The sequence below is a fragment of the Mustela nivalis genome (genome assembly GCF_964662115.1).
Source record: "Mustela nivalis genome assembly, chromosome: 1".
Classification (NCBI taxonomy): Eukaryota; Metazoa; Chordata; class Mammalia; order Carnivora; family Mustelidae; genus Mustela; species Mustela nivalis.
This window is the reverse complement of record NC_139020.1, coordinates 184,884,703-184,899,825: the sequence shown is the minus strand read 5'-3', so window position 1 is coordinate 184,899,825 and position 15,123 is coordinate 184,884,703. Positions and strand designations below refer to the sequence as shown.

The window sequence follows — 15,123 nt, the reverse complement described above, 5'->3', positions numbered from 1 at the left end:
GAGATTGAGATTGTGGCAGAGGCTGCCGAAGCTGAGGGTTATGGCTAGCATTGCAGGCTGCATGGAAGTGGAAAGCCATCAGGGCCTGCTGATGTATGGGGGATTAGCGGTATGGGGAAAGAAGGGACAAGGAATGACTCATGGGGTTTTTGGCTCAAGCAACCGGAGGAATTTACCTAGTTTATGGATTCAGGGGAGTTGTTCTTCCAGCTTGTGTGGAGCCTTTTATTTTTTCTTCTTCTTCTTCTTCTTCTTGTAAATGAAAAGCCTTGATGTGTTATATTCAATCGTTAGGCATTTTCTAAATATTGTAGGGGTTGAAAATAGTGCAATAATGCAAACTTTGGGGTCATTTATTCTTTTTACTTTGTTGTTGTTATTTTATGGAACAGTAGATGCCGGGACACAAAAGAGGATGTGCGTGCTCTCCCGGGACTCCTGAGCTTCTCATTCAGCTAACAGAAACACACCAATTCAAAAGCAAAAACACAGGCATTTTGATTTTTTTTCATTGTTAACATGGTAATATTCATTGTAAAAGAAAAATAAATATGAAAGAAGAGGATAAATATAAAATCAGAATGAATAAATCTCCTCCATGTTACTTCTCAGGGCTGCAGTTTGGCACATACCCTTGGAAGGTTTCTAGATGCGGCACATAGACCTGTTTGGCTGCATGTTTCTTGTTCCCTCATACACGTTAACATTGGATGTGTTATAAATTTACTTTTTTTTAACTTAATAATCTATCTTATTTTTTCATGTGAATTCACACTACGCCACTTCTTTTTAAAGATCATTCCACTTCATTAGTGTCTTTAAGTTAATTTCACTGGGCCTCAGTGTCGCATTATGTCAGGCAGTGCTTTAAATAACACTCTTCTTTGGGAATGTCTGTCATTTATATCAGTGTATTGATTCTCCCCATGGAGGCTGGTCAGGGCTGCAATTTAATGAACTACATCAGCAGTTCTGATTTGCGTCACCAGGATAAGACAGTGAAAATGTGGGTTTCTAGCAGCATTAATCAATCAGGAAATGAATACTGTTTATTCACCAGTGGTTTTTTTGACCTGTCTACTATATATAGAAATCATCAGGATGGCTGTGCTTCAGATTTTAAAGGAGTTATTTCAGTATATTAAAACTGCATTTTAGTGATATTTGCTAAAAGGTGTTTTTCCTGAGTCACTTCACAAGACTAATGTGTGTGTTTACTGGTTACGATACACAGACACCTGCTATTTCAACCCTGTTCAGCTGTGGTCTTACATATGACCAGAAGAGGGAGTTTTTATTGCTTCTTTATGCTGTAACACCTACTACCTGGCTAGAATAGTTCCTGCCATGCATACACTAGTCCAAGTCCATAAAACAAACTAGTTTGGGGCAAGGGAGTAGTGGCTTAACTTAGCTCTTGGCTTTCTCATTTCACATTGTATATACACACATATACACATTGTGTATACAGAAATCCCAGTCTTTAGGTTTACTTCTACGTTTTGTTATTGATACAACAGTTCTCAGATTGAACGTCAAAGAAATTTTGTACCTTTTCCTCTTGTGTTTTTGAAAGTTAAAAAAATGGGGGTGGCGGGGAAGATCAGGGAAAGTAATTATCTCAGTTTTGAAACTTAAACTACAAGCAGTAAGCCCCTGATCACACATGATCGAGTTTCTGATCTGTAGTCTTCTAGGGTCAGAAACAAACTCTGGAATAAAATTTGTTTATTGCTTTATATTCTTGATATTTTCAAAAGATTATTAGAATTTCTAATATTGAAGCTTTGGGATGATCTTTAGAATGTTAAAATACTGTTTTGCCAGAGTAGCTAATAGGCCTGTTTTCTCCGTGTGTTCAGTTGTGCTACTTGATTCTCAGTCAGCTTAGCCAAACAAATGAAATGGGAGCCCTAATCAGGATATGCTTGTTTGGTGTAACACCAGAATGTAGTGCTGTCTAAATTCTTCTTCAGCTCCTTTCACAGTGCATTTTTTTAGTACAGAAATTGGTTAAATTAGTTTCTCTATGGATTTTTTTGAATGATGCATGAATATATCAAATATATAAACATCATATTTTTATATAGATACACAAATGTGATAATCGCAAATACACTATTTTCAATTCAGCCTACTTTTTTCTTATCTTGTTGGCTCTTTCTCCCTACTCGCTCTTTCCAACTGTAACAGTCTTTTCTTTCTGCAAACCATCTATGTAACTTGGTACAGTATTAGTGCATAACTTAGTATACATCTAAATTTTTTCTAATGCTAATAAATCTATATGAATACATATAATCCTGTGTTTTATTAGTAGGGACTTTTGGTCATAGTTTTCTGAAAAATGGATTCTAATATGCACACTTCTGCTGCTTTTCTACTCAACAATACCACATGGGAATTCATTCACAGGCCAGGATAATGCTAATCCCCTCTTTTTACTGGCTGCTTACTATGCTAAGGTGTGGCTGGGTAGTAGCTTCCTCCTCGAAGCCCTCTGTCTGTGGACATAAACCTATTTCCTGCTTTTTGCCTCCAGGAACAAAGCAACAGTAACCCGCCTGCCACATATGTCCTTAACTACTGGTGGCTTTGTTTCTATTAGAGTCTCAGGAAGGGCTTCCTGGATCAGAAAGGATATTGATAGGCATTGTTAATAGCTATTACTAAATTGTTTTCCACAAAGGCTGCAGTACTTTATATTTACTAGGCATATATGAAAGTATCACCATCAGGAGTAGTTGTTTTATTTATCTTTCTGAAATTCAGTTTCTTTTGCTAAAGCGTCTTAAAGTGTTTTACACACACACACACACACACACGATTGATTGTAATTCGACTTTGAACCAAGTTTCTGAAACAAGCACAAACTTTTTTACTACCAGTGTTAACACATATCTTCTGAATGTGAGTAATATGGAATAATATGAGGCAAAGAGATCTTTCAAAACGAGCAATGATTAAAAAAAAAAAAACTCATTTAAGTAATTACAGGCAATTTTCCTGGCATCTGTGGGAAATTTCTATTCATCGTCCTTGGAATTTACCTTAGGAGAGAAAACTAGGTCTGCTCGGCTGGGATTCCTCTCTGTCAAATGTGTAGGCTCCTAGAAAATAACAGTTTTGGGTGAATTTAATTGCAGGAACAAGGATTTAATCTGTTGTCAGACGTTTTATTCTGATCTCATTATCCCACTTGCATTTGGTGTGATCAGTCACCTTTTAACAGTGTTCACTTTGTGTATCAAATACTGAATGACTGGACTGAGGTCAGACTGTGGTTTACAAAGCCTCTGTAAATCAGGCCATGAGGTTATACTTACTTTATTTGCCTGCCTTTGAACAATCGGAACAATTGAACAGAGATACACACATGAAGTGTGGCTGAGTCCTGAAAAGCCATCCACCAGAAGATCAGAGGATGCTGGCCCAAGGAAGGCTGTTGCATGGTACTGGACCCCAAGGTGAATTACCCCCATTCCAGCTTCATCTTCCACCTCTCCTAATCCGGCGTGAGTACCTAACGAGCCCCGGATAATAACATCGCACCGTTTCTTGGTGAAGCTAATCTGATTCTGGATAGCAGGCTTCCAGGCCCACAGCTGAATGAATCGTTTGGTATTTCCAAGTTTGAAAATACTTTCTCCCCCTTTCAAGTGTTCCTTGGCAGCAGGTGAGGAATGTTAAAGCTCCTGTAAGTGCCAATTAAGGCCAATTATAACTTGCCCGGCCTGCTGAGACACTGAAGTAGAGTCACTGGAGACTTGCGCTCCTGTAAGCTGGAGAACGGGCTACCACCAGTGACCGCAACACAGCCTTTCCCCACTGCCTGCAGCCTGGTGGGGCCTACTGAACACCACATGACACCTGCCCGCCTCTCTGAGATTTGACTTAGGAAATTCCAAACTGGTTGGGGACGTCCCTTATTTCGGTAGCAGGAACCTCTTTTTCCTCTTCCCTCTCCCTTTGCAATGATGCCCGCCGTCTAATTTCTCCCTGGTTCCGCTCCTATGAGCTAACCTGTATGGAGCACAGAAGCGGTGCCAGGCTCTGCATGACGGGCATGACCTCCTTCCTTCTCACTGCAGCCCCACGGGAGAGGCCATCCTAGCACTTCCTAGGACACAGACCCTGCGAGATGCGAGGCTCTTGGCTGAGGCCACACGACTGCAAGTGAGGAGACTGAGGGCCGGTTGCCCCTCAGCCGAAGCCTCGAGGCGTTGCCCTTCCTGGCTCCTGCTGATGTGCTCATTTGCTGGAAGCAGGCCCATTCACAGAAGAATTTTGTCAGTTCAGGACTCCCTTTGTGCATCAGCATAAAATTGATGAACACAGACCATCCACGACACAGGCGATACCTAGAATTTTTGGTCTGTGAGGCATGAGTGTTTCTCTGTTAAAATTGTATTTTAGTCTGCAGTCTTTTTTTAGGCTGTAGTCTTTGAATTTTTTTTCCATATGAAAAATGAAATATGACCATGTCCTCAGACCTAGACACTTAAATATGAGCCATCGTTGGGAAATTTAGTATCAAAATAAACTTTATTTGGGTAGGCAATCGGGGGCTGGTTTGTAGAAAATAGAGTAAGAATGCTGTTCAAGCAGAACAAAGAGGTATTTAAGTATTTGCTTTAACATTTAACTTGGGGCATTCAGAGAGGAAAATGTGTGTGTGTTTAAAAATTTGATCTAAAGCTTTATGCCCTTTTTTTGAATATTTATATATACTTTTATTGTACAAAATTATATTTTCCTGGCTTACACTATCATTCATCCCTTTTTGGATATAGATCTTAAAGGCTCAGTGGGTTAGGCTACTGCCTTCGGTTCAGGTCGTGATCTCAGGGCCCTGGGATCGAGGCCTGTGTCGGGCTCTCTGCTCGGCAGGGAGCCTGCTTCCTCCTCTCTCTGCCTGCCTCTCTGCCTGCTTGTGATCTCTCTCTGTCAAATAAATAAATAAAATCTTTAAAAAAAAAAAGTTTGAATTGTTTCTGTCTTGTTTGCAATTAACCCTTGACCTTAAACAACATGGATTTGAGTTGTGCAGATTTTATCCATTTATCCATGGTTTTTACAGTAAATATAGTATAGTACTATAAATGTATTTTCTTTTTTTTTTTTTTAAGATTTTATTTATTTATTTGACAGAGATTATAAGTAGGCAGAGAGGCAGGCAGAGAGAGAGGAGGAAGCAGACTCCCTGCTGAGCAGAGAGCCCAATGTGGGACTCGATCCCGGACCCTGGAATCATGACCAGAGCCGAAGACAGAGGCTTTAACCCACTGAGCCACCCAGGTGCCCCTCCTTATAATTTTCTTAACATTTTCTTTTCCCGTTACAGTATGTAATATGTATGACATAGAGAATATGTGTTAGCTTTATGTTAACAGTAAGGCTTCCCATCGGTATAGGAGGCTTTTCATAGTTAAATTTTGGGGGAGTCAAAAGTTAGATGGATTTTTAACTGTGGGATATGGGAGGTCAGCTCCCCTAACCCCCACATTGTTCAAGGGTCATCTATTTGTGAAATTAAACATAGATATGTATTTGTAGCAATTAAGAATGTTTGCTGAAATTCACCCTGGTTTTCATCAGAATTACAGATAAGATTTGGTTCTCAGACCTCATGGATCAGTTGGGGTTTGTAAGGATTTTTTTCCCCCTTTGCCCTACCACCATTTACAAAAGGGAACATTAGAAAGGCAAGCATTTGTGCTGGGAGAACAGGGAGGACTCTGGGGTCTGGACTGACAGGTGCAGTGATGTGGAACTGAGGCTTAGTCTGAGAAAGGGCCTCTTATCTCAGTTGTGCCCTGTGGACGATGACATCAAGGAGACTCCTCAGCTGCCCCTTAGGGAGGGCGGGTGGGTATAGGGAACAATGCTAAGACCTGTTGCAATCAGGTAGGATAGCAATGGAATTTTTTCTTCTAGCGTAAGAAGACCTCTGGCAATTTAACCTAAACTTCTTATTTTTTGCTAAACTTTTGGAAGATTTTTCTCATCCTGGGCTTCTGAGACCTGCTGATGCCCCTTACCTGGTGTTCTGGCATCTTTTAAGGACCACCATAGTTTTGCATTGTTTGAATGTGACTATAAGAAGTCTGGGGGAAAGAAAGTAGGTTTCAGAAAACCCTCTGGATCTTAATATTGCTGCCTTGGTTGAGATCTGCATGCTTGCCTTGAAAATAAAGCAGTATGGCTACTGTTCTTTTGTTTTAGAGTAAATTTAGAATTTGTGTCTGGTCTAATAGAAACCATTTCCTACGCCTCATGACTTCCACCCCTTCCAGGCCAAATCTTTTCCACACATGTAATTCATGACTTCTTGCCAAATATTCTCTATGGGGTGATGGGATTCTGTAGAGGAATTTCTCCCCTCCTTTTGACATTTAAAAGTGTTCATTCTCAACTATCAGGCATCCGAGTCTATTTATGTATGCAGCCTTTATCATCATAAAACTCTGATTGGTTGGCCATTTTTTTCCATGTCTATTTGACAGTAAGATTTGGGAATTGAGGAAAGGGGGGTAGCTTTGTGGGGAGTATAATAGGTCTGAGATAGGGAAACAGACCAGGAAGACAGTGTTTATAAAGAGCCACCGGGGAGAGAAGTTTTTGGATTAAAGGTATAAAAAGTGTGTTAGTCAGTCATGTAATGATTGAACACCAAACTCCAGGCAATAAGATGTATATTCTTCTGAAATTAGATGTATTTTACAAAAATGCACAGAAAATTGGTTAAGATTTTTGTTACTAGATTGAGGAAGGAAAAGTAAGCTTCAGTATGACAACTTTTAATTATTTTAAGTATAGATCATGGGGAACTAAAATGTTGAGAGAGGCTGCTGATATTTATAGAGATGTATTAACTTTAAAACTTCTAGGTCTATGGAGGCTTAAAATGTAGACTGCATAAAGAATCATCTAAGTTTTCTAATGTACCTGGTAGCAGCGGCATGCATTTCAAGGTATTCAGAAAAATGAGAATGTGAGAAAATTCACAGTTTAGCAGGTTAAATTCGTAAGTTCCATCTTGCACAGTTTTGGCCAGTTGCCTTTCAAATAGAAGGATTGATTTACACCAGCCAGGACGCCTTGTATGACCATATTAGATGAAATTAGACTCCACCCCTTGTTTTCTGTTGATCTGCCAGGACCTTTGTAATTCAAGTGCTTTTACAGTAGTAGCAAATGTTACATAAGACCAAACATGGAGCATATTTGGAGTTGGTGGGCAGACCCAAGTCATGATGCAAGCTTGCAGTAGCAAGTGTGCAATGAAGCACAACCAGATTCTGTGAATGGAAGGTGACAAGAAGCCTCTCCAAAACAGCCCTTCCGCACGAGGGCTGAAAGCTCCACTGGGTAAGTTTTCTGAGGCAGTTTCCAGAGGCTGGGCTTGGCTCCGGGCCCAGTTGTGGATGAGCGTGAGGGAGGTGGGTTAGGTCTTTGCTAACGTTACATGGAAAAGAGTTCGTGCAGGCCTCTTTCCTCCTGGCGTTTGGCCTCCCCTGCCAGCAGGCCCTGAGCTCTACGTTGCTGGAGTGGTGGAGGGAGAGAGCTCTGCAGAGCTAGTGGAGCTGAGTGGGTGATCGCAACAAGGGGGATTAGCCGCTGCAGGCCGTTCACGGGAGCCATTCTGAAATGTCATTTGAGTGGTCTGGACAAAGTTCAAACACGGACAGGAGTCTGGCTTGTTATTAACTCCAACAAAATGCTGAGGTTTGCACCAAACAGTTCCCGTATCTCAAAACAGGGAAAGCATTAGTTACGCGGCTCTCTAAAAATGGAGGAACGCTGTGACACGCTTTAACTGTTTGTTTTTTATCTCACTTGTGGTAAGTGAGGTTTTGTGACAGGCAGTTCATAGTGTTTCCTGTAGAATGTGTTTGAAAGCTGTTTTGTCAGATATTTCAAATCCACAGCAAAGTTTCAAACAGAACACTGTCAAGAGGAAGAACAACTTCAAAATATAAACAGTAGCCCTGGAAAGTCATTCAGTAACTTAAATTGAGTGTATAAAATTTTAATTACATACTGACTGCCAGAAAGAATGATTTTTTTCAGTTGTGTTATCAAGGTAGCCAGTGCAGTTCAGCTGATTCTGGCTGTGTTGGGAGTCTGTTCTCAAAGTAGCCCTGTCTTGTGCTTCCCTGGCTGAGCAAGGGGCGAGGTGACAGAGGAGTGCTTGACTTTTCCCTGGATTCACATTTCATGACTTCTTGCAATAATGAGCTTGACCGTGTGATTTTAATTGAGGTTGAAATTTAGCTACCAGTTTGAAGGGCTGTAAATATAGACAGATTTTAAACCTTTAATCAAATTCCTATTAATTCCCTAAAAAAAATTTTTTTTTTAAACTGTCTCTTGTCAGGCAGTTTCACTTTTGCTGTTCGTGGTTTCGTTTTTGAATATCGCTTTTGATGTTCATTAGTTGTTAGCTCCATCCTGAAGGTGGGACAGATATTGTTTCTCTTTACAAAAGAAAAAATGTGTGCTACAGATCCATTGAAAACATTGGCATTGTTAAGTAATGAATCACCCATTCCTTATTAACAGAGTGCTTAAATGAAGAAGGCTTTGGGGGTTGTGCTCTGAGTTTGAGTTTTTTGTCATTCCCCTGTTCACTGTTTGCTTCCCTTCCCCATCCAGAATAAAGTGAAATTAAAAGGATACAAAATTAGGGGGAAATAGCAATAAGGATGTGACTTAGACTCAGTATAGCTCTTGGTGGCAGATGGTGCTGTCATTCCATTGCACTTTGGACCTGCTACTCCTTTTCAGCCTGGATAGACAGTGTTCCCTGTGGGCATTCCTGCACAGCAGTTTTCATTTTTAAAAAACAAACAAAAACAATGAAAAAGAGAACTTGAATTTTTAAAGTTTTACCAGGTTCCTTTAATTCTGTCTCTTCCTGTGTGTGTGTGTGTGTGTGTGTGTGTGTGTGTCTAAAATTTGGATTGGAGTGGCAAAGGCATACTTTTTTTTTTTTAATTCCCTTTTTACATTTTGATGATAGCCTTGTATCTTTCATTTGGGATGTAGGCCCAAAATAGGACTACAGAGAAGTTTGGGTAAGGACTGAGTATGTTGATGATTGAACTGCATGTGGTATGTAACAAATTGGAAGACTAAACTTGGAATGATAAATCACCGAGCTGTAGGATGCCTTGTTCCCTAAAGGATTAAATCAGATGTAGCTGGAGACTGGTTGATTTTTGATTTTGGCTCTTTTTTCTTCTCACGTGTTGATACCTGAGGAATGCAGTTTCAAGTCACTGATAACTGAGAGCGAGGGAGGGAGAGGGAGGAATGGATCTGGGGGCAGTGCTGTGCATCTCTTGGGGAGATCATGTTTGTTCAGGCAGGGTGATGGCTTGCTGTACTCTGCCAGCATCTTTTGGGTAACACTGTGCTCCTTGAGTACAGCAGAGAAAAGTCCTTATGACTGTTAGCATCGTAGAAGTGTCAGCCAGCATGTCGTTCGTGGCGTGATAGCCTGTAGTCAGAAACGGTGGCAGCAGAAGTAGAGTTTGGTGGCTGTATTTTGCTCAAGGCAGCCTCAGCCTTTTCCCCCAAAGGTACTTTCACTGAAAACATCTGTGCATGCCTGTGTGAGATAATGATGATAACCTTCAGCACTGAGTCTGCATCTTGAACACAGTCACAGAAGCATAGGAAGGGCCCCCGTCAGGAAGTGAACTGGTCATTCGGACCATTCACTGTTCCTTAAAACCAGCTGTTTTATGACAGTGATTATGAAGAAACGAAGTTGTACTCACAACCAAGGTGATCTCCTGTGCTAACCATTCAGTGCCTCCTCTTTCTCTCTTATTTCATCCCCTCTAATAAAGTACTTGAATTTTAAAATTCAAACATTTAAACAATGTTTGCAAAGAGCTACTAGTTGGGATGGCAGGGGAGGCGTACCCCCAGACACTCAGTTAAGGTTTTCATATTTCTCACACGCTTGAAAGCAAAGTACAGAAAGAACAGTTCCTCCCCATGGGAAGAATTCCTGGCAAGAGGATTATTTGAAGTTGCCATATTTCTGCTCCCTTCTTAGCAACATTATTTACAATCCATTCACGCCTGTCCCTTCCCCCACTGGAGTCGGAGTCGTTCTCCCTTGTAATCTGCCCTTTGTGATCTGTTCTCTTTCATGCAGCTAGCGTGAATGGGGGTGCTGCAAGTGCGCACCCTGCCCGGAGACGGGGAAATGCCCGAGTACTTTAGTGGGCCTTTTATTTCCGTCATAAAGCACTGACTTGAAGAGCTTGATAATTTGATTATAGACCTTTGGTGAAAAGTTGTTTCAAGTGGCCCAAGTGCTGTAAATGACTCTCTCTTCTGCACTTTCCCCTTATGTTTTAATTTAAAAGCACCTCTGCATTAGGGGGAGGAGAAACGTGTTTGGCAAAAGTCGCTGTTGGAGACTAATTTGTTAGGGCAGCCAGTGTTGAAATCATCCTTTTCAATTAAATCTCTCTAGTGGAAATGATGCTGAGTGCTTTGTGGTAAAGACTTTTTCTTCTCCCTGTTTTTCAGTGCCATTTGTAACCCACCTAAGCATGCTTTCTGGAGGCTGCCTCCCAGCTCCAGTGTTGGCCGATCGTCCGTTGAGGCACTGCCTCTCAGAGGTCAACTCTGGATTCCCCAACCTGAGAGTTGAATATTCCAGGGATAGTCTCACGGATTGACTTGTTTTCTTTTTAGCATTGGACTACACCCGGCTCTCTCTGGAGTAGTCTAATTGAGTGTCTGGAGATCCTAAAGAAGTCAGATCAAAGAAAAAGCAGATTGAGAATTAAAGAGACTGTGAGGACAGGAAGTGGGGTAAGGCCGTGTTTGCTGGTCAGACACATGAGAGTGCAGTTAGACAAGAAGAAGAAAACTTACAGAGGAAAAGTTCATTATGAAAGTAGTGAGAAGACATTAAAAGCTTCATGTTCACATGCAATGATTTCATGTCCACGCTGTGAATTTAGATAGTATGCCAAGTATTTTTTTTAATACTTATTAGGAAAAAAATAGATAACTGCTGTGTCAGACACAAAGCCCTGGTTTTACTGACAATGCTTAGGATAACGCTGAAATAACATATGCCTGGTCAGCTGCTGAATTTTGAAAAATAGAGTAAATAGACAATAATCTAGGTAATGTGTAGAAATGATGAAAGATCCAGAATGGAATTCAGCTTTGAATGACAAAAGTCTAGAGAAAACCCTGATGTGGAGCAAAGGAGATGTGCAAGGAAGATGCTCTGAGAGTTGAAAAATGTTTTTGTAGTCTTGATTTATAGTTCCTTGATGCTGATTGACGTGACACCTCGTGAGTTGTCTTTGGCTGTCTGAAAGTGAAGTATGACAGTTTGGGTTAATTGGGAGCTGGATGATAAGCACATTAGGGTTATTTTCCCACCTGGATGTTAAAATAAAAAACTTAATAAATTTTGTGATGGGCCTGCTTAATGAATGACTGGAAGTTTCCAAACTGCGCCTTTTGCTCTGTGCAGTTATTACTTGCTATGCCTGACCAAATGGTCATACATGTGCATTTAACATTTTATAGCCGTGTACAAGCTTGATTATTAAAATATCCTTGCTTTAAAAGGGATAGTTGTAGAGTATTAATGGGATGGGGCTGTCAGAGACCCCATGGAACCATACCGTGCTTGAAGTGTAGATTGGTATTTTTTCACAAGGCCTTTCTGTACAGAGTACACACTCTTTGTGACCTTATCTGACCAAATCTATCCAAAAGTGTCAGTTTCATTTAGAGAAAAATTTATGAGTTTTAGGAATCCTTTCTTCAATAATCGGCCTAAAATTTCCACCTTTGGATCTATAAAGCTGAATTTGAGACTTGATCTTCACTTTACTCCATGCCATTCCCCTGCAGTTCTTCCTGAGTGACTCATTTCTGTCAAAAATGAGCCAACCTTTTATTGATAAAATAACTTCAGCTTGAATGAGTGTTCTTTTTGGTTAGTGTAAATTTACTCATTTTTAAGTAAATTTTAAAAGTTGGTCCTCTGAGCTTTTAGGAGAAGAGCTTAGTCTCTTCCTGGACTGACATACATACCAGATACGTAGCCTACCCCTGTCCCACACCAGAGAAGGTAACTTACAGTGGGTTAGGTTTGGGAGTAAGTGATTTTTGCCTGCTTCGGTAATCAGCACACCTTTCTCACAGAAGTCTGTAACTGGCATTAGCTGAATTGACAGGTGTCATTTGCCTTGGTGCCTGCTGACTTCCCGGTGCCGGTCCATGATCGTCCCTGTCTGCAGGCTCTATAACTCTCCATCGTTTAATCCCCAATAGCCCTGCAGGGTAGGCACAGCAGATGAAGAGGTTAACAAGGTAGGTGGAATCAGGTTATCGTCTAGCGTTACCTATATGGTCAGTGGCAGAGGCTTCGAACCCAACTGTCTCTTGATTCCGAAGTTCTTGCCCTTTCAGGGGATCTATAAAAAAGCGTTTTTTATTTTAATTTGGGTTCTCTTCAGGCTGGTTAGTTACTTAGCCCACATCAAGACTGTGCCCAACAGCCCTGAGCCTCAGCTGGAAAGGCCACCATGACCTCCAGAGACCAGAGAGTGACAAGAAGCATGCGTTGTATTGGTCCAGAGGGGGCCAGCTTAATCCTATAGAACAGGTATTTGCTGCCCCTCCTGATGGTTCTTATAGTAAAACAGAGTCATTTGGGAACTTTGTGAAATGTTTCTTTTCAGCCAGAAAGGCAGCTCTCCCTGATACTTTGTACCAGAATTCACTCTTCAGACTATCTCTGATGCTTTAAAATTCCCCTGAGCAAAAGAGAAAGCTGCACAGGCTGATGGGCATAGCTAATCTTTAGGATAGCAGCTTGCATAATGGAAAGGTAAAATCCAAAATACCTGGATTTCACTTAAACGGATTCTGGATCCTTATCCTGAATTCACTGAAATTCAGTCTTGACCTTGTGTTTAGCCTCTGCAGCCTTTTGTGCTGGCAGTTAGCCTGTTTTTCCTGAGCACCTGGGAAGAGGGGCTTCCCACTATTATATGTCCCAACCCTCACCTTCGCCCCTCTCTTCTGCCTGCCTTCGGACCACGAATTATGGCTTGCTAATAACTCCATGTCAAGGGCACTTGGGTTATGGTGTGGTCCAGCCTGGATGCTAGAGTCAACCTGCTTGGGATTGTATCCCAACTCTGCCTCTTAACTAGCAGGGTGATGTTGGGCAACCGTCATGAGTCCTTTAAAGCCTTGGCTTCCTTATCTGGAAGTGGGGATCATAACAGTATCTGCTTTGTACAAAGATGGTCAGGACTGAATGAGATAACCTCTGTAAATTACGCAGCATAGTGCCTGACACGTGGTTTCTGCCCAGTAAACAGTGGTTGCTATTGTTGACGTTGTTGAAGGTGAGACTTCTTATCAGTCGGTTGGTTGAGTTATAAAACATTAATAAAAGAGCCCTGAGCAAAAATAAGACTGTAAAGTGGTCTAGTAGCTCTTAGTTGCCTGCTCTTACATGATGATCCCTGAGAATGGGACAGATGGACTCTTTGCTCATGAACAATAATACGCCTTGATGTAATCTGGCGTGTGTGAGACTGAGGCTAGAGCACCACATGAAATGCCCCGATTTTTTATAAGTATAATCAAGTAAACTGTAGCTGTTGTAGAAAAAGAAAACAATATACAAAAATTTTCAAAAAAATAGACACTAATCCAGGGAAAACTGCTTAAAATTTGATATACCCCCTTGTAAATTTTTATTTCCACCGTGAATGGTTTGAAGTTACAGTTTGCTTTGACAGCTTTTTAAGGTTTGTGTCCTAACTTTGATGCTTGTACATATAAATTATTTTTAGTTATTTCCAAAGCACATTTATTTATGACTTAAAAAGGTCTAATTATTTGCTTTGAACTACTATTTGGTTTGTACCTGGGTGTCAGCATGTACTTACATATATTTTTAAACCTCAGCATGAATCCCAGATTGCAAGCTTAGTATTCTTGGTTGCTTTGCATTTTGGAAGACTTAAAGAGAGCTGTCCTCTGCCTTATCCTTCCCAGTATCCTGCCATTGCGTTCAGTGGTCGCACACGTTCAAGCCACAGGGGGAGAAAAAGCCCAGTGCCTCTTCTCTTTGTTTCCTTGCATGTGGTCTCTTTCTCTCTCCCTCCTTCCTTCCTCTTTACTTGTTAACTCTTTCTCCACATCTGTGTATCTCCCCCGTCGAACCCAGACCCCCGATGCCACTGGGTCTCTGTTCTGTGTTTCCCAGTATCTGTATTTGTCTATCTGTTGGTCTGCCTGATTATCTCTCCCTTCTGCTGGAGCCATTCAAAGTGCCCTCCTCATTCAGGGACAAGAGAGTGTGCTTTGTCTGAGCTGGTGCCAGACCCTGGAGAGAGGAGTGCTTTGAAAACTCAACTTGGACTCCTCACCAAACCACACCGCAGTTATGCTTAGCATCTGGCCACCAGTTTGCCCACTTAATATAAGGTCCCTAACCCTACCCGTAACTTGCCCATTTCTCTTTTGATCTAGGAACAAACACTTTTTTTTTTCAAGTCCAGTTTAAAATCTTAAGAAAAATAAAGGCCCACAGTGAAAGGATGAGGAGAGTCCAACTCAGCTGTAATTAAATTTGTTTTTTCCTCTTTGCTTCTTGCAGAGGGTAAGTAAGCCAGATACCGCCCTTTCCAGAGAATAAGTTACCAGACCATGATGTGAAGGAACAGCTTAATTCAGCAGCATGACAAGGATTTGAGCTGGCCCTTTTCAGCCAGAATCTGTTACACACATACTCACGCACACATCACACAAGTTGGTTTCAAGTTTTAAGTAAATGAAAGAAATTCACATGATAGACTGCCATTCTTAGCTTCTAAATAGCCTTTATTATTGAAGTAGAAAATACAATTTTTTTGAAGTGTTGTCGATACATCAGCTGACTTCTAATGTTAGGAAACTTTGATGCTTGATTTTTCTAGTGCAAAATCCCATATCAGAGGTAATAGACTAGAAAAGAAGCGTTAGCTGAAGAAAATGGCAGCAATGGACTATGATGGGAATAGAGAAATAGAAGGAGAAGCTTGAAGTTACAGTCAGTTCTGCTGT

The 15,123-nt window shown here is 41.1% G+C and overlaps 1 protein-coding gene across 4 annotated transcripts in view; it reads left to right on the top strand.

Annotated features, from left to right (window-relative positions):
* Window positions 1-15,123, top strand: part of ATXN7 (ataxin 7) — a 137,415-nt gene that overhangs the window by 96,450 nt on the left and 25,842 nt on the right. The window contains exon 1 of one of the 4 annotated variants that reach the window (XM_082727066.1): window positions 7,165-7,371. The exons of the other annotated variants lie outside the window; for them this stretch is intronic. Within the exon in view, the coding sequence (XP_082583192.1) occupies window positions 7,308-7,371 (64 nt within the window). The 5' untranslated portion in view covers window positions 7,165-7,307. Of the gene's footprint in view, window positions 1-7,164; window positions 7,372-15,123 lie in introns of those variants that run through there. 4 annotated transcript variants of the gene reach the window in all.